This window comes from Artemia sp. Qi Xiang Cuo, chromosome 9 (assembly GCF_049724085.1).
Source record: "Artemia sp. Qi Xiang Cuo chromosome 9, ASM4972408v1, whole genome shotgun sequence".
NCBI lineage: Eukaryota > Metazoa > Arthropoda > Branchiopoda > Anostraca > Artemiidae > Artemia > Artemia sp. Qi Xiang Cuo.
Window position 1 is genome coordinate 40180720 of NC_142802.1, and position 20556 is coordinate 40201275.

At 35.3% G+C, this 20556-nt stretch overlaps 1 protein-coding gene across 2 annotated transcripts in view; it reads right to left on the reverse strand.

Annotated features, from left to right (window-relative positions):
• Window positions 1-221: 221 nt before the first annotated feature.
• The window catches only part of Vdup1 (arrestin family protein Vdup1), a 217409-nt gene continuing 197074 nt past the window's right edge, over window positions 222-20556 (reverse strand). Inside the window, exon 5 of one of the 2 annotated variants that reach the window (XM_089094027.1) lies at window positions 222-809. In XM_089094027.1, the coding sequence (XP_088950153.1) occupies window positions 636-809 (174 nt within the window). In that variant the 3' untranslated portion in view covers window positions 222-635. The remainder of the gene's footprint in view (window positions 810-20556) is intronic. The other variant, XM_089094026.1, reaches the window with a different exon arrangement.

Below are 20556 nucleotides of genomic sequence, written 5' to 3' on the forward strand. Positions count from 1 at the left end.
TATTTATATATATATATATATATATATATATATATATATATATATATATATATATATATATATATATATATATATATATATATATATATATATATATATATATATATATATATATATATATATATATATATATATATATATATATATGTATATATGTATATATTTGATAGAAATACAAATTTCTTTAGATTCTTGTAACAACAGTAAGAAAAGGAATGGAGAAAAAAAAAGTCATTTCGATGAGAATTATTTTGCGGAATGAGGTATTTTCAAATACAAAACAGCAACATCTTCTTATAAGTTTAAAAATATATTATTATAATATGCCTAATTTCAAGAAAAGCAACAGTATAAAAGTTATAAGAATACTAAATGTTAAATGCACGTTATATTAACAAACTGAACAATGTAAATGGAGAAAAAATAACTTTCGCACATCATATGGCTATAAATGCACTGGGATCTGTTCACATCGACTCGTTTTTCTTTATGTGTATTCACTGGTTTTATACATTTTCTAGAAGGATGTTCCTCTACCACTGACGTAAGACAAACATCTTAGCTTCTTTAAACTTATAAGAAAGCCTGTGGCTGCCAATTCTCGTATTATGAGCAGCGTATTTAAACTAAGACAGTCACTCAATAGTTTTTTCTTCTACCCATGGTCGAAAAATGGGGAGGGTTGCTGGATATTGTGCACCTCTTTTCCTCCGTAAAGTTCCATCAGCACCTCTTAAGGGGTAAGTTGCCAACATAATAGGTAGCTGCAATTTAATGGGACGGTCAACTCCTTTGGGTTCAATTTGAAACTAAAAAAGAAAGTAGATTTGAGAAGGCAATTCCAGCTGTACTAGAAAGATGAGTTAATGGTAACCGTGGTAAACCAGCATTTTATCTGCAAATAAACTCTGTAAAGTATTGCCCATGAGATATCTAGTGTGTAGAACTGTACTGAGAAGCAAGGAGTGTCAAGTTGCAGTGAAGGGGAGAGTGAACTTAAAGGCTGTAAGATGACAGATAAGGAGAGTGTCAAAAGTAAAGAAAGTGAAAATGAGAGTACTTAAAAAGTAAATGGCTTAAATTACCATCTTTTAAGCAGTCACTGCTAGGTTGGCGCCGCTAAGCAGTTTTGCATATTTTTGTCTCGACGGATAAGTATTAATTTATGAAGCATACAGTATGTACAAAATCTGCTAAATGTCAATCATTCAATGATTCTTCGAGTTCTGAACTTGCTTCCGCTGTGTTAACATCTAATTGGCGTTTTCACTCTTGGTATTTGCCAGTCGAAATTCTCCGTGTGTAACTTGAACATTTACTGACCGTACATGTCCCTGGACTTTCCTAAGTGATATTAGTGACCTCGGTTCTTGTTAATTTGATAATAGGATTTGTATTATAGTTCAGAACAGTGAAAGAAATCAGAGGTGAGATATTTAGTTCCAAATAGCTCATGTTTGACAAAAAGGAACCTCCTGAAAAAGACATTGATGTCTCACCTTTCCTGCCCTCAAAAAGAAACTTAAATATAACCCCCCCCCCCCGACTCCTATGTCTAAATCAACCACACATATTAAGGGGATATTAGCCCTAAACATCCTTCAAGCTAAAAGTACTGGTGAAACCCTTGGCAAAAAAATAAAAATGATGCAATTAGATCACCCCCTAAAGAACCCCAACCTCAGATTATATCACTCCCTGATGATTTCCCACCAATTGATACACTACCTAGCTCTTTAGATCAGCCATACTAGTACATTGTGACCATCAAGAAAACCAATGGTCAACCCTTTACTAGAGATCAGTTAATGGATACTAGAAAGCCTATATTTCTACTAGCTAACTCAACTTGGGAAGTAGTCTTACTAAATGACGGTTTGATAGTTCTATATTTTACCTTTCACTAGGCCGCGGAGTCAGCCCTTTCAAAATACAGGGAACTAATCGTTGAGGGTTTAAGAATCTTTGTCACTTCAAAAGAAGTAGAAACGTCGTACAGATACATGGTTTATGTTGTTGCCACCAGTATACAAATAGAAGAATCTACAGCTGAACTAATGGATTCTTCAGCTCATCCCGTCCAACCAACAACAGCCACAAGACTCAGCTTGAAAATGATGGTAATCTTATACCCGGTCGCTCTGTGCTCATTGCATGCAAAAACCAGTTGAAAAGAGAAGTTTTTTTTTGTATGGTCCTCTTAAGTGCTATAAAACAAAGCCTCTACAATACACGATTTGCTTAGCCCATGTTCATAGTAAAAATAGACGTAAACAGTCACTCCAATCAAGTCAAAAATGTAGAAAACCTAACCATGTTAAAGAAAATTGCATTAAAACAAACGCTTGCTGTAAAAATTGTAAAAATAAGGGGCACACGGCACTTGAGAAGCAACTTTGTCCGGCCAATGACAAGAGAGCCGAGATCCTCCGAACCTCTGTGAGATTGAACTTGCTCTACTCCGTCGTAGCCACTACAATCCCTAAACAACCAACTCCAAGTCGACCCTTCAATAGCCAAACTGAAGTTTCAAAAAACCAGAGGAAACAGGTCCCACTCCCAATAGATAAAGGCTTCTCATTTACCCAATGTTCCACTCAATTTCCTCTACTTAACGCCAAATCACAGCCTTCCTCTTCCCAACTTCTAGTTTTATCACATCCCCAAGTTAATTATCATTATAATCAAGAATGGCAAAGGTTAGCTATTTATCTCGCAGTTTCCCATCTTATCGAGGTTGGCAGTGAACCGGTTGAACTGAAAAATATCCTTAAAAAAAGGCCATTACTACGCTCCTAGGAGAGGAAACCTTACAAAAAGCTCCGGTCCCACTTTTATCCTTCAAAGAAGGCATGGAATGCCATTCTAACTCAACATATCCTACGATCCCAACTGTTACCAAGTCCCCCAGAAATTCGAAAGAATCCTCTGCACCTGAAACGATGGCAGAAGCCCCAACCCAAACAAAAAAAAAAAAAAAAAAAAAAAAAAAAGCCGACCAACACAGTAAAACAGAAATTGACGACCCCTCACGAAGTCTCTTCGGGCGAGGATGATGTTCAAAGCAAAACCAAGCGATAAGATACCCAACAAGAATACCTGACGACTAATTAATGTGTGATTTTTCGTTTTAACTAATTTATCCCTTTCTAATAACATTGCTTTTAATTATTTCGATATAGAAAGTAACCAGTATGCCAACCCTATAAGCAGCCCCGATGATACCTTAACTCATGCTAATTGTAAATACCTTGATAGTCTCGATCAATTATTCCCTTAATGTTCTTTGTTTCAACATCAGAAGCATCCGGGAGAAGTGGCTCAAGTTTAAAGATTTAATTTCATTCAATGGTGTCTGCCCTTTTGACGTAATAGGATTAACAGAGACATGGCTTTCCGATAATGATGACACTAGTGATTTTTTACCCCCTGGTTACCAAATAATCCATATGCCCAGGAGATTGACTAAGTGTTCTGGGGGCATCTCACTTTACATCCATTCGAATATAAATTTTACCAGGCTGTCAGAGAGCGAATCTATTTTCTCTGCACAAATAAATCTCAGATGTATTTATTCAATAATTGTTAACATAGTTATCGGCCAAAACTCCTATATGCTCTACTTGTTTTATAAACCTCCTCCTTTTCCGACCTCATGTTTTTGTAACCTGTTCGATGATTTCTCTAATTTTATTAGTCTACCCCATAAAAAGGCAATAGTTCTAGGGGACTTTAATTGTAACCTATTCAATGTTGGTAAAAATGTTGAATTTGACACCTTTTTTGAATCAGTAACCGCGAGTGGTCTTCTACCCACAATTTTTTTTTTTTCCCGGTAGAGTTGATCCTGTGAGATCAACTTCAGCATTAATTGATAATATTTTTGTATCTACTTCCCTGGAATATGACCTGTCCTCTAATATAATATTTTCGGATCTGTCAGACCATTTTCCTATTTACTTGTCACTAACTTCGCAACCCCTACCTCTACGCTCTAGAATTAATAAACCAACACCTACTAGAAATTACAGCTCTGCAAATATAACCCATTTTATCGATTGCCTAAAAACCACTGACTGGTCTGATGTTTTAAATTGTCAAGAGGTAAATTCTGCCACAAATGGTTTTGCGCAACGACTAAGTGAGATTATCCATTCAACTTTTCCTAAACCTAACCGGAAAACTATCCCTATATGCCCCTACACACCTATATGCCCCTTTACACCGCGAAGCGAAGAAAAATTGTTATTATACAAAAATTCTCAATTGCAAAGGAAACCTGAAAAAGATTTGATCCACCATTAATGATATACTCTCAAAACAATAGAAAATCCAAGTCTATACCTATTCGCCTTAAAGACACAAATAGCAGATTAATTGACCCTTTACATGCACCTGACGCATTTAATAATTATTTTTCTAATATTCCTATTACTGACTCCCGCTCCTCCTTACAGGCTATACTCCCTTGCTTCAATTCTAGATCCAGGTTTTTCTGCCCAACTGATAGCAATGAGGTACTTCAAATTATCGGTTCTCTCCCTATTAGTTTTACACCTGACTGTCTTGGATTAAGTAATAAGCTCATAAAGACCATATCTTCTTTTGTTTACGAGCCCATCAAGCACATTGCCAACCTATCTTTAATCAACGGAGTTTTCCCCGATTTACTAAAGTCAGCCGTTGTTATTCCAGTTCTTAAAAAGGATGATCCAACTGAGAAAGGTAATTATCGTCCAATCTCAGCTCTTCCCGTTATATCCAAAGTGCTCGAGAGAATTATCTTCAGACGTCTGTCTCCCTTTCTGTTTGGCAGTCAGCACTCCGTTTCCTTGATTTCTCCTCACCAATATGGCTTTTGGGCGAAATTTTCAACTTCTCATGCCCTAATTGACGCCAAACAGTTCATACGCTCACAACTCAACCTTAAAAAAACTGTATTGGGCTTATTTTTGGATCTCTCTAAGGCCTTTGACACGGTCGATCATAGTATTTTAATAAGTAAATTTAATAGTTATGGTATTCGTGGCGTTTCCCTCTCTTGGTTTGATTATTATCTATCTGGAAGGGTACAGAGTGTGAGCTTAGGTGGAGTATCCTCTCAGGGACTCAGCCCTTACCTGTTCGGAGGGGTGTCCCGTAAGGCTCCGTTCTAGGCCCAATTTTATTTCTCCTATGTATCAATGATCTTGTTATGGACCTGGGCCCTTCAGTGTAACCTGTACTATTTGCTGATGACAGCAACTTCTTCATCACTGGCACCAATTTACCATCGGCAATAACCTCTGCCCAAGTCCTTCTGAACAGAGTCCAGGCGTGGTGCCCTTACGAATAACATGACCATTAATAGCAAAAAAAGTCAAGTAGTATTATCCAGGACCCTCTATCACAAACAGGTAATCCAACCTGTTCGTGGTCTCAAGTTCTCCCTTGACATCATCCTGCAAGTGTAAGCTACCATTTTTCTCGTTGTATTTATTGACTTGTGTTTGTTATTCTCTAATCAAATTTCTTATACCACGGTGATAATTTTGAGACAAGTAGTTATGATTAACCGTATAAATTATTTTCTTCCTCCTGGCATCCTAGTTACCCTCTATTATTCCTTTATTTTTCCTTGCCTTTCTTATTGCAGATCAGTTTGGGAAAATAAAAAACAGTTCTTCGCTAAAAAACTCAAATTTGCACAAAACCGTGGCATTAATGCAGTTTTTTGTCTTCCCCGTCTATATCCAACCCGTGATTTGTACTCAGATTTTGGCATAGCTCCACTAGATCAAATCTTACAAAAACTAAACTTATCGCTTGCTTATTCTGCTTTCCACAATAATCTTCCTCCTCAACTACTAACCTATTATAATATTAATAATTCGGAAGCTCACTGTCTCCGTTCATCCATTAGAGCCTTTATAGTTTCCTAAATGCGTTTCTAGTGCGGCCCAGCAAACTTCCATTTACATATCTATTATCCAATGGAACAAAATACCCTCCAGTGCTGAGCTAGCCACAAGTTTCTGCACGCTGTGCAACAATGTAAACAAACTTGATAATATAATTTAATCTTTCAACTTTTAACCAATTTGTTTTAATTACCCATGTTTTATTTTTCTATCTTTTTTTTTCAGTGTCACTTTAATGTTTTCTTTTTTTTGGTCCTTAACAAGTTCTCTTCTAGGATCTTTATTGTTATTGATGTTTGTGTTGTGTTTTTATTCAAATAATAAATTGGAATTGAATTGAAATTACGAACTACTAAGAAACATGAATTATGATATGCCCCAAGAATAGTTAAGGTAAAGTATCAGGTAGTCAAGTGGATTTTATTTAAATAATTTTTCCTTGCAGTTTAAAAGTAATATTTTAAAAACTGAATAATGTATCTAGTTCTAATAGTTTCGAAGTTTACTGTGGGAAAAACCAACAAGTAAAGCTTTGCGCGCTCGATTTAGACATAGAGTCGATGCCCCTTTTCTGCCAAAAAGACCTTTTTCGGGATTTCCATCACCAATTGGGGCCACTGACCCCTTAAAATTGAATAGAGCTCAGATGCTCGACCCTCATACACTTGATGTAATGATGTCACGTTTCCAGTTTTGGGCTATGCTTTTTATCTCTCTTTCTTAGGTTATTTTTCCGGGTTTATATAGCCTATGTCCATTCCCATAATTTCAAAAATTATCCCGCATAAATATCCTAGCTTGATTAGTTTGGCTTATTTTTCAGTGTGCACACAAAACAGTGAACCAACAAATACGCAGTTGATTTTGGATACAGTGGAACTTCAGTGGTCAAAAGACTCTACCGTCAAACAATTCAAACTCTGAAAAACATTTTGAGAAAAAAAATGGTCCTCTGTCTAGACAGATAATCAGAGCTAAAATGCAATAGCCTGGCGCAGTCGACTGCAGCTAGGGTTCGTGTCAATGGCTGGGTAACTGGCGACACTTCGTGCTGAGTGAGCATTTTTCAAGATGCTAAATAACCGTTAAAGAGCGTCTTGCTGCACGTGCCTTACAGTGTTAGTGCGATTGTTTGTGTCCTTTGGGATACTGATACCACTTTATTTCTTAGTCATTATTCTTAAGAGAGTTAGCAATGATTCCATGGGGGGGAAAAGAAAATAATTATAAGAATAGCAATAATTCAAAAAAATCATTTCAAGGTTCAAGAGAAAAACTGCATGTCTCTGATCTGACTACCCAGCATAACATGACGAAGAATTCCCCTTCGGAAAGAGGGATGCCGATCGCTCTAGCCTTCAATCCTCGGCTGAGCTTGGCAGCTTGGGCTTATTGCCCTCGCCAAAGCCGAGCACCGTCAGCCCTCGCAAATGCTGCCTGAAGTCGTCTCCCTCCGCTTGTTTGACTCTCTATAGTCGGAAGCTCGAGTCTTCAACCTTCGCGCTTTTGCTGTCAAGAGATTGCATTTGTTTCCCCTTTTTACTGTTTATTTGTAGTTTGGATTTTTATAGCCTGATTTGAAATCACATAGTTCCAGGATTATCCTGTATCAATATTCACATTTCTTTTATGAATCTTAACGAAAAACTCACTGGGAAAAATAAGTAATACATGAATAAATAGATGAGCTGTCATAAATTTCAACTTATAAACAAAGATGTACGTATATAAAACGGAAGCTTACTCGGATTGGGGAGGGGCGATTTCCTTGGACAAACAATATAGGGGATTCCTTCTATGTGCGGTTTATGTCTGAAACTCAAGAAAAATGTGATATCATGCTTATACCTATCATTTACCTATAATCGACAAAAGATAAACATTGGGACCTTGCAAATTTCATGTTTTTCTTTAAGTTAGGTAATTTTTTCTCCTTGTCGGAAATTTGATTGAAAATTCTCACACTTAAAATGAAAATATAGCTAAACTAACGTAATGACTGATTTTGTCCATTAGCACAGCAATTAGGCTTTACGAAATTTAAAAATGCGACATGTCAAACTGTACCATGAGTAAAATGCGATGTATTTAAAATACCAGATAATTCCGACTTCCTCCAATTAAGCTAAATCGAGTTTCAAAAATGAAAAGTCTTTAATCAGCAAAGAGAAAAAATTACAGTCAGTCTCAGAACGGCGCTAATCAAGCTTTAGATTTCGCTAAGATAGTGGTAATAAAAAAGGTGCCACGCACAATATTTCTAAGGAAGTTTAAACTATAAGAGCCGTGTGAACGTTTGAATCAGCAGAAATAATTAAAACAATCCATTGGACGAAGGGTACAAATCCTTGGTCCACTTGGGCTAATGGTGAGCCAGTTCTTACAGCGCAGGACTGAAGAGCTATGTTTGATAGTGGGGTAGAACTGCGTTTTAAGATTATTAAAAAATCAGAGTCAAAACCACTCAGACAAAATTATTAATTCTTCCATCCTTGTCACCTTTATTGTCATTTGAAGTGACCTATTCCTGTTCCCCTAAATATGTAAGTTTAATAGATCTTTTGCCTTTTTATCTGTGTATATTTCATTTTTATGTTTTTGCATGTCGTCTATCAGTAGGTAATTAGTTAACATGTCTCCAAAGTAAACGCTCCCAGGGAATCGTATCTCCAGATAGCTCGAGAAAAAAAGAGGCCACATTTATATGTCTACATATTCAATTTTCTCCCATTAATTGAGGGCGGCGCTAGCCTAGTTGATACAATCTTTAGCGCTATAAGCGGCACTATCGGAGTACCTTTAAAGTGTAAGTTCACAATTTAAGGTATAATTTTAGACTTGACGCGATCAATCTTCATTACCGCTATCAGGACGGCCAGAAAGCTTTTTATTGCTACAAAGAAAATTTTTATTGCTACAAATGGCACAGTCGGAAATTGGAGGAAAAATTGCGAACTAATTACGCTATAAAATTTGTAATTCGAATTTAATTATTATAGAGACATATAAGACATATACAGACATATAAGTAAAGTGATTAGGCCTATAACCGCTAGGCTACGACAGGAAACCCCTTATATCTCATAGGAGATAATAGCCTCCCCCAAAATAGGTTAAGTAAAAATAAATTTATTTTCAATTGATTCAAAAAAAAATGGACGAATTTAATAACTTATTAATAGTGCAGAAGTTAGTTGCGAAAAATATAGAGATAGCAAAATCTATACCAGAGTACAATGGTCAATCAGATATTGACGAATTTAATATCCAACTGACCCAGTTTGAACTACTAAAACAAACCGACGTTGGAGCGTTAAAAGACATGCTCCTACTACGATTAAAAGGCCAAGACTTAACCTTCCTAAAACAGATTGAACTTACCAAAGGCAATAACGCCAACTTGCCAATAAATACAGTTGATAACTTGTTAAAAGCATTCAAAGAGAGATTTATAGAAACCAGTTCCATAAATAAATTAAAACACGGAACAGTGAGCTTTGACTTTTCACATAACATAAGAGAATACCTTGATAATATACGCATTTCTGTAGAGGCAAAATACGGAAGTTGTTCGGGGCAACTGTATGAAAAAGTCATACTAAATACCTTTTTGCAAGGGCTACCCCCAAAACTATATAGAGTGGTAATATCCAAAAATGTTCAGACGTTGGATCTTGCAGTTCAGGAGGTAGAGCGATTGATCGAAGTTGATACGATGGTTGCTAATCATAGTAAAGCAAAAAAATAGCCTAGGCGATTCAAACGCGAGCCTAATCTTCAAGGGCGATCAGGCATCCCCCAATTTCTTTTCAAGGGATAACTCCCCAGTGCCACAAAGAAATAAAACGCAAGAACCCGCTAGGCAGAAAACAGTACGCTTTCAGCCTATCAAACAATCCAATTACGAAAATAACCCTACAATAATAAGGTGCTATAATTGTAATCGTGTTGGCCATATCGCGAGAGAGTGCCACTGTGTCCCCAATCGCATGCCAAGAATTGCTGTCGGTAATACGCAAAATTACGGCAACCATTTGTTCGGAAGAACAAATTTTAGCACCGGTCGTACAATAGGCTATAGCCAGGGGGGATTGCACCAATCAGAACCTTAAAACACGTACCCACCAAATTTGTATAACCCTCCCCCCAACATACAAATTAATTACCAGTTTGAAAACCCAAATACTCACCAAGGCCAAAATGCGGGAATGCCATATATAAATCATGAAAATTTGCCGATGAGAAATGAAAATTTTGCAAGCCAACGGAATTGGCAGTCAGCGCCAGCAAGCGGCACTGACACGAGACATCCACGTTACCATAATAATACATGGCGAAGACAGACAGACGTAAATCAATTAAATATGCCTACGGAAACTCATATGTCTGAACATCTATTACAGGCACCGACACATGAAATATATCCTCAGGGAAGCATTTCAGGCCCCTCAGAAATATAAATAAAACCCAGAGGGTGCCCGGAATATTTAATAGGTCCAAAACAATGTTGGTGCCGTCTTGTAGTGATATTAATAACAAGTTACCAATATTTAATGATTTTTGTGTAGAAAACATTTACTTTAAGGCTTTAGTTGACAGCGGAGCTACAGTAAACATTATAAGCTCATGCATATTTAATATGTTGCCTCTGCATATTAGGCGACAGAGGAACCCTAATAATCCCAATTTAAGCAGTGTGACAGGCCATAAATTAGACGCAAAAGGTTCAATTTGCCTAAGCGTAAAAAGAGACAATAGGACATTTATGAAAAATTTTTTAATATGCGATAACTTTCCATATGAGGCTATTATAGGCGCAAATTTTCTAAGGTCTAATAGAATACTATTAGACGTAGCAAATGAGAGGCTTGTCTACCCAGCTAAGGTAGGGGAAGAAATTTCTACGCTAAGAAGTCGTAACAGAGGTTACGAAGACAACATAACAGTAAACAGAATTTCTGGTGGTATAATGTCGCAGTATTTTGAACCTCATGTCTCGCAAAGACATGGCATAATTGGAAATTTGTTCAGTTACCCTGAAAGACATTGCAGAAATGAAGTAAATTTAAATAATAAAAGTATTGAATCTGCGAAAACAAAAATAGGAGATATGCGACAGTACAGGTCAAGCGAAATTAAGAAAATAGTGGAATTATGGAAAAACATAGTAAAACCCACCTTGACGCTGCAAGATGCTCCGATGGCGCATCACTGTATCAGTATAAATCTAATAAACAGTGAAAATGAAGAGAAATATTTCGGGTTTATGATAAGGAAAACCAGAGTCCCTCCCAAAGCGATGGGGAAAATTCAAATATCATAGTTGATCAAACCAGTGATTAGCAAATCAGAAATATGGTTGGCGACCCCATCTGAAATACCCGAAAATCTGCTATGCGAGGAACAGATTATATCCTATGACAAAGGAGAAGGTTTTATTTGGGTAACCAATAACCATGAAAATGATACAATTACAATTAAAAAAGGGACGTGTTTAGTTCAAATCCAGGTTTTAACGGAATGATTTAAATGGATGGGAAAATTCTAAAAGAAACCTAGTTAACGGTATTAAAACTTCAAATAACAAATATACTTTAACTAAATCGCAATTTTTAAACAAATTTAATATGGATCATATTACGGACTTGGAACTTAAGAAAAAATTATGCGAATTATTATGGAATTTTAAGGATGTATTCTCTACATCTAAAGATGACATCGGGCTGATACCATTTTATGAACATTCAATTTTAACGACTGGTAATCCCGTAGCAAAACAGCCATATCGTGTGCCATATAAGCACAAAGAATGGTTCAAAAATAAAATTTAGGAATTAGAAAAAAAATGAAATCATACGCCCAAGTATAAGTCCGTATAGTGCACCAGTGATCCTAGTACCAAAAAAGAATGGAGATCTTAGACTCGTAGTAGATTATAGAGCCCTCAACAAACAAGTAGGTAGCGATAAATTCCATCTACCGAGAATAGAGGAAATTCTTAACTCAATTTCAAACAAAAACTAAATTTTTAATTCTTTTGACCTGACCCAAGGCTACCACCAGGTGAAAATAGCCGAAAAGAATGTCCATAAAACTACATTTTCAGCATCCGAATATGGTTCTTATGAATACTTGAGAGTACCATTTGGCCTTAAAACAAGTTCAAGCGCGCTATGTAGACCCCTACTGCACCTGTTAAGAGGATTAAAGAATATAATTCATTTTGTCGACGATATTATATGCGTGGGAGAAAACACTGAACAACACATAGCAACGTTAGCTAAGGTCTTCGAGAAGTTCAGACAAGGTAATTTAAAATGCCGGCCTGAGAAAGTAAATTTATTTCAACCTAAAATTAAATTTTTAGGAGTAGTAATAACCCAAGGAGAAATATCCCCAGACCCTGATAAAATAAAATGTGTTGAAAACCTCAAGCCCCCCAGAATTATGAAAGAATTAAGGGGAATTTTAGGTCTTACTGGCTACTTTAGAAAATTCGAGCGCAATTATGCCCAAATTACGAAACCCCTCACGGAATTAACTAAAGGGAATTCCCATAATGTTACCTGGTCCCAGGAAGCTCAAACTTCCCTAGACCGACTCAAAAAGGCGCTCACTTCTGAACCAATTTTATCACTCCAAGATTTCGAAAACGGAAGATTTGTGGTTACAACTGATGCTAGTTCAAAAGGCATTGGCGCAAATCTTTCGCAAATAATCCCGGTAGAAAACCCTAATCCTCTAGAGGGAACGCCTAAACAAAAACAAATAGAAAAAGTTATATGCTATTCGAGTAGTACTTTATCAAAAGGTAAAATTAGCTACTCCACATCAAACTCAGAATCATTATCTATTATCCACCACTGGGACAAAATTAGACATTATTTAATTGGTAGAAAATGTATAGTACGATCAGACCAAAAGAGGTTGCAGTAACTGCGCACATTTAAAAATCCCAAAGACATTCTAGCTAGATGGATTATGAAAATCCAAGACCTAGATTATGAATCTGAACATCTTAAAGGTAAACAAAACGCAGCTTGTGACTTTTTGAGTAGATACCCAGAAAATATTCCGTCGGAAGCCAAAGAAAATGAAGTTAACGCTATCAATGCTAAGAGCAAACACAAATGTAAAAAAAACAAAGTCAAAGAGACAGTAAAAGAAAATAAGATTAACTATTGTCCCTTGTCTTTGGAAAATATAAAAAGAAAGCAAAAAAGGACGAAATGTGTGTAGCACTAATTGATTATTTTGTGAATGATGATGCGTTACCAGATAAATTCAAAACTCTTAGAAAAGAGATAGATAATTTTTACTATGATCTTCATGAAGAAATACTATGTAAAATCGTGACTGCTGAGACAAATAGAAACCAAACCTCAATAATACCTGTATTACCACAAAACTTAATAGGTAAAAATAAGTAATGCATGAATAAATAGATAAGCTGTCATAAATTTCAACTTATAAACAAAGATGTACGTATATAAAACGGAAGCTTACTCGGATTGGGGAGGGGCGATTTCCTTGGACAAACAATATAGGGGATTCCTTCTATGTGCGGTTTATGTCTGAAACTCAAGAAAAATGTGATATCATGCTTATACCTATCATTTACCTATAATCGACAAAAGATAAACATTGGGACCTTGCAAATTTCATGTTTTTCTTTAAGTTAGGTAATTTTTTCTCCTTGTCGGAAATTTGATTGAAAATTCTCACACTTAAAATGAAAATACAGCTAAACTAACGTAATGACTGATTTTGTCCATTAGCACAGCAATTAGGCTTTACAAAATTTAAAATGCGACATGTCAAACCAACCATGCAGTGGCGCTTTATCTCGCTGAATGTCTACTAGATTTCAGCTGAACGTTTCTTTTTCTATATTTTTAAACAAAACAGAGTAAGCCCTAGGCTTGTTTCGTTTTGACCTAAAAAGTTTAGGATTTAGAGCAAAGACATAACATAACATAGATAATTTCGATATACCACGTGTATTATAGGTGGCATTTCTCCTACCGAATTTCAAGCTTATATGATCTTTCAAATACTGAGGCTTAAGGATGTTCTTAAAAAAAGATTAAATGTATATTCAGTTTTGATTTTTTCCCAATACTTTTTTTTATACTATCTTAGTAGTAAGCTTGTATAAGATTTGAACGATACATTCAACTATACATTCATGCCTACAAGAATATGCTCAAAAGTGTATAAGATTTGAACGATACATTCAACTATACATTCACGCCTACAAGAATATGCTCAAAAGTGTATAAGATTTGAACGATACATTCAACTATACATTCACGCCTACAAGAATATGCTCAAAAGTGTATGAGATTTGAACGATACGTTCAACTATACATTCACACCTACAAGAATAGGGTCAAAAGTGTATACAATATGAACGGTACATTGGAATTGCGCAAGAAAAACCCATGCCTGAGATATTAGACTTACGCGTGAACATTTTAAAAAGATAATCTGCCTTGGAAACAGTTTGATGTGTTCGGGGAAATTACGTTCCTTGGCGTTGATTGACATTTGCAAAAAAGGGGTAATTAGTGATAGGATAATTTTTTAACATGAAATCTCTGAATAAAATATTTTTGGAGCATGTACTTGACGATGGAGAAAAAGGGTTAAGGTGATTAGCAATTACGAGCGGGGATTCCCCACCTGTTCCTACACATTGCAAAAAAGATAGTCAAATTGCGTATTTAGGAATGGTTTTTTAGGGAAAGCTGTCAAACACCCAATTTGCAAATACTTCAATATGTTGTCAATTTAAAATATTTTAGAAATAAAAAAATTTAACAAGAAATGACTGAAAAGTGTTTTGGGGAAGATGGAGTGATTGTGTACTGTATAATATACATGTGATGTTTGGACAGTGTTGTCAATTTAAAATAGTTTAACGTTCCCTTCGTTCCCCCATTTCTGAGGGCCGGGGTGGGGGGGAGGTCAATTTTGGAGGGAAAACTAAAAATACTCAGAATCGAAAATAAATGGGATCTGCCTCAAGGGCAAGGCTCCGAGGCCCTGCGTTCCCCCATTTCTGAGGGCAGGGGGAGGGGGGGTCAATTTTGGAGGGAAAACCAAAAATACTCAGAATCGAAAATAAACGGGATCTGCCTCAAGGGCAAGGCTCAAAGGCCCCTCCTTCCTCCATTTCTGAGGGCAGGGGAGGGGTCAATTTTGGAGAGAAAAACAATAATACTCATAAACGAAAATAAAGGTGATCGGCCGCACGGGCATGGATCAGAGGCCCTTCCTGCCCCCTTTTCTGCGGGCAGGGGTGTGGGGGTCAATTTTTGAGGGAAAACATAAAATGATCAGAATAAAAAATAAAGGGGATCTGCCTCAAGGTGAAGGCTCAGAGGCCCTTCGTTTCCCCATTTCTGAGGGCAGGGGAGGAGGGGGTCAATTTTGGAGGGAAAATCAAAAATGCTCAGAATCGAAAATAAACGGGGTCTGCCTTAAGGGGAAGGCTCAGAGGCCCCTCCTTCCTCCATTTCTGAGGGCAGGGGAGGGGGCGTCAATTTTGGAGTAGTGTTTTGTCGTGGTTTACCTTGTCACAGTTACATTCTCTTGATTTTTCAAAGTTCATTTTGAATTTCTTTGCTTGAAATGCAAGAGTTGGAATATTTCAGTAGTGTTTTGTTGTGCTTTACCTTGTCAAAGTTACATTCTGTTTATTTTCATAGTTCCTTTTTAATTTCTTTCATTGAAATGCAAGAATTGGAATATTTCAGTAGTGTTTTGTTGTGCTTTACCTTGTCACAGTTACATTCTCTTAATTTTTCAAAGTTCATTTTGAATTTCTTTCGTGAAATGCAAGAATTGGAATATTTCAGTAGTGTCTTGTCGGTGTTTACCTTGTCAAAGCTACATTCTCATGATTTTTCAAAGTTCATTTTGGATTTCTTTCGTTGAAATGCAAGAGTTGGAATATTTCAGTAGTGACTTGTTGTGCTTTACCTTGTCACAGTTACATTCTCTTGATTTTTCGAAGTTCATTTTGAATTTCTGTCGTGAAATGCAAGAGTTGGAATATTTCAGTAGTGTTTTGTTGTGCTTTACCTTGTTACAGTTACATTCTGTTGATTTTCCTAGTTCATTTTGAATTTCTTTCAATGAAATGCAAGAGTTGGAATATTTCAGTAGTGTTTTGTTGTGATTTACCTTGTCACAGTTACATTCTCTTAATTTTTCAAAGTTCATTTTGAATTTCTTTCGTGAAATGCATGAATTGGAATATTTCAGTAGTGTCTTGTCGTGGTTTACCTTGTCACAGCTACATTCTCATGATTTTTCAAAGTTCATTTTGAATTTCTGTCGTGAAATGCAAGAGTTGGAATATTTCAGTAGTGACTTGTTGTGCTTTACCTTGTCACAGATACATTCTCTTGATTTTTCGAAGTTCATTTTGAATTTCTGTCGTTAAATGCAAGAGTTGGAATATTTCAGTAGTGTTTTGTTGTGCTTTACCTTGTCACAGTTACATTCTGTTGATTTTCATAGTTCATTTTGAATTTCTTTCATTGAAATGCAAGAGTTGGAATATTTCAGTAGTGTTTTGTTGTGCTTTACCTTGTCACAGTTACATTCTCTTAATTTTTCAAAGTTCATTTTGAATTTCTTTCGTGAAATGCAAGAATTGGAATATTTCAGTAGTGTCTTGTCGTGGTTTACCTTGTCACAGCTACATTCTCATGATTTTTCAAAGTTCCTTTTGGATTTCTTTCGTTGAAATGCAAGAGTTGGAATATTTCAGTAGTGACTTGTTGTGCTTTACCTTGTCACAGTTACATTCTCTTGATTTTTCGAAGTTCATTTTGAATTTCTGTCGTGAAATGCAAGAGTTGGACTATTTCAGTAGTGTTTTGTTGTGCTTTACCTTGTCACAGTTACATTCTGGTGATTTTCATAGTTCATTTTGAATTTCTTTCATTGAAATGCAAGAGTTGGAATATTTCAGTAGTGTTTTGTTGTGCTTTACCTTGTCACAGTTACATTCTCTTAATTTTTCAAAGTTTATTTTGAATTTCTTTCGTGAAATGCAAGAATTGGAATATTTCAGTAGTGTCTTGTCGTAGTTTACCTTGTCACACCTACATTCTCATGATTTTTCAAAGTTCATTTTGAATTTCTAACGTGAAATGCAAGAGTTGGAATATTTCAGTAGTGACTTGTTGTGCTTTACCTTGTCACAGTTATATTCTCTTTATTTTTTGAAGTTCATTTTGAATTTCTGTCTTGACATTCATGAGTTGGAATATTTCAGTAGTTTTTTGTTGTGCTTTATCTTGTCACAGTTACATTCTGTTGATTTTCATAGTTAATTTTGATTTTCTTTTATTGCAATGCAAGAGTTGGAATATTTCAGTTTGTGTTTTGTTGTGCTTTACCTTTTCACAGTTACATTCTGTTGATTTTCATAGTTCATTTTGAATTTCTTTCATTGAAATGCAAGAGTTGGAATATTTCAGTAGTGTTTTGTTGTGCTTTACCTTGTCACGGTTACATTCTGTTGATTTTCATAGTTCATTTTTAATTTCTTTAATTGAAATTTAAGAGTTGTAATATTTCAGTAGTTTTTTCTTGTACTTTAACTTTTAAGAGTTACATTTTCTTAATTCTTTAAAGTTCATTTTCAATTTTTTTCGTGAAATGCAAGAATTGGAATATTTCAGAAGTGTCTTGTCGTGGTTTACCTTGTCACAGCTACATTCTCATGATTTTTTAAAGTTCATTTTGAATTTTTGTCGTTAAATGCAAGAGTTGGAATATTTCAGTAGTGACTTGTTGTGCTTTACCTTGTCACAGTTACATTCTCTTGATTTTTCGAAGTTCATTTTGAATTTCTGTCGTGAAATGCAAGAGTTGGAATATTCCAGTAGTGTTTTGTTGTGCTTTACCTTGTCACAGTTACATTCTGTTGATTTTCATAGTTCATTTTGAATTTCTTTCATTGAAATGCAAGAGTTGGAATATTTCAGTAGTGTTTTGTTGTGCTTTACCTTGTCACAGTTACATTCTCTTAATTTTTCAAAGTTCATTTAGAATTTCTTTCGTGAAATGCAAGAATTGGAATATTTCAGTAGTGTCTTGTCGTGGTTTACCTTGTCACAGCTACATTCTCATGATTTTTCAAAGTTTATTTTGGATTTCTTTCGTTGAAATGCAAGTGTTGGAATATTTCAGTAGTGACTTGTTGTGCTTTACCTTGTCACAGTTACATTCTCTTGATTTTTCGAAGTTCATTTTGAATTTCTGTCGTGAAATGCAAGAGTTGGAATATTTCAGTAGTGTTTTGTTGTTCTTTACCTTGTCACAGATACATTCTGTTGATTTTCATAGTTCAAATTGAATTTCTTTCATTGAAATGCAAGAGTTGGAATATTTCAGTAGTGTTTTGTTGTGCTTTACCTTGTCACAGTTACATTCTCTTAATTTTTCAAAGTTCATTTTGAATTTCTTTCGTGAAATGCAAGAATTGGAATATATCAGTAGTGCCTTGTGGTGGTTTACCTTGTCACAGCTACATTCTCATGGTTTTTCAAAGTTCATTTTGAATTTCTGTCGTGAAATGCAAGAGTTGGAATATTTCAGTAGTGACTTGTTGTGCTTTACCTTGTCACAGTTACATTCTCTTGATTTTTCGAAGTTCATTTTGAATTTCTGTCGTGAAATGCAAGAGTTGGAATATTTCAGTAGTGTTTAGTTGTGCTTTACCTTGTCACAGTTACATTCTGTTGATTTTCATAGTTCATTTTTTATTTATTTAATTTAATTTCAAGAATTTGAATATATAAGTAGTGTGTTGTTGTGCTTTACCTTGCCACAGTTACATTCTCTTAATTTTTCAAAGTTCATTTTGAATTTCTTTCGTGAAATGCAAGAATTGGAATATCGTTTCTTCAACTGAAAGTAAGGAGCAACATCAAAACTTAAAAACGGACAGAAAATAGAGGCTGTTAAAAGCATATTGAGCCTGTTCATGAGACACCAGTAAAAATTGTGTATGATTCAAAATGGAATAATGATTATTCTACTGATTACAAACTAAGAGAAGAAAATAACTTCATTATCAAGAGAGAACATGGTGAACTATTTTATGGAACAGATTCAAAATGTCCAAAGTTAATCATTGATATTAATAATGTATCATAATATATTTTTGTATTAATATTCTACATAGCATTATTTCATTAAAAATATTACATTGTTATGTGTTCATTATTTTTTAGAGTAAGCTATTATATCAAGCGTTTAAAATGTCCATTAAAACATCAGAGATGTAAGAAAAGGAATTTGCGTACATCTATTGTCAGACACACTATTTCCGTAAAATCTAAGCTACTAAGGGTTTTGACCGTAAACTCTAGTTTTTTGTAAGAAAATTATGGAAAATACAATTTTCTGATTCAAATGTGAAACTTAAGTCTATTTTTGGATCGAAAAATAAAACTATTTCCGTAAAATCTGAGCTAATAAGGGTTTTTTGACCGTAAACTCTAGTTTCTTGTAAGAAAATTATGGAAAATACAATTCTAATGCTAAAAAAAAAAAATGTAATTTCCAGACTTCATTTGCATGCAAGAGATACCGAGAGTTCTATGACTCCTCCCCGCAATGAATTCTAAGGGTTTTATGACTCCTCCCCCAAAATGAATTCAGGTGCTTTTAGGAGTCATCCCCCTTAGCCATAACTCCGTTCGATCTTGAGCCAAGGTATAAAAGTTTGATGATGTATTTCTCTTCTTAACAAGTACATTAATACCTTCCAAGATGATAGGACTCTATGACACAGAATTTATCGGTTTGAAAAAATCATCTTGTGGTGTTATATTTGAATGTGCATTTTTATTATTGTCAACGTAACTTGAAGAAATTGACTGTTATCATTGGATAGTGAACTACAACATGTATGAGTATGATAAAAGCTTGTGGAGTACTACATTACTTCGTATAAACAGACTGAGATTCTACGATAGAGTGATTACACCACTTAATAATAGTGGTCAGGAACTGAGAAATGTCCAGGAGGAAGTCAGTGAAATTTGCAGCTTTTTCGGGGTTGAAGCACTCTATGTAAAGGGTAATGCACCTACAGATAAAGTTTTAATTCAAAAGTGTGACCCTAGGATTCCACTTTTCAATTTAGAAGAAGTTAAGTGTCCTAAATTTGAAGGGGTTTATCATCGTCCTGAAGACGAGGCCAGGCTCTTCGCACACTGGATACCTAAGGTCATACCTGATCGTAATAAATGCATTAGACATGGTAAAAACTATTCCATATCATGGGACCATCGTTTCTGGATGTTTAAGAGTGAACGTGTGTATGACTATGTGTCATAATATAATTTTGTATTAATATTCTACATAGCATTATTTCATTAAAAATATATTATGTATTACATTGTTATGTGTTCATTATTTATAGAGTAAGCTAGCATATCAACAGTTTAGACTGTATATTAAAACATCGGAGATTTGATAAAAGGAATTTGCATACATCTATTGTCAGACACATGAGGTAACATTGACAAAATCTAGGTATCAGAATGAATAAATTCTTTATCAACATCCGTTGTTGGATATTTCATTATGTCATTATGAAAAAATTGTAAGTAGGTAAGTAAGT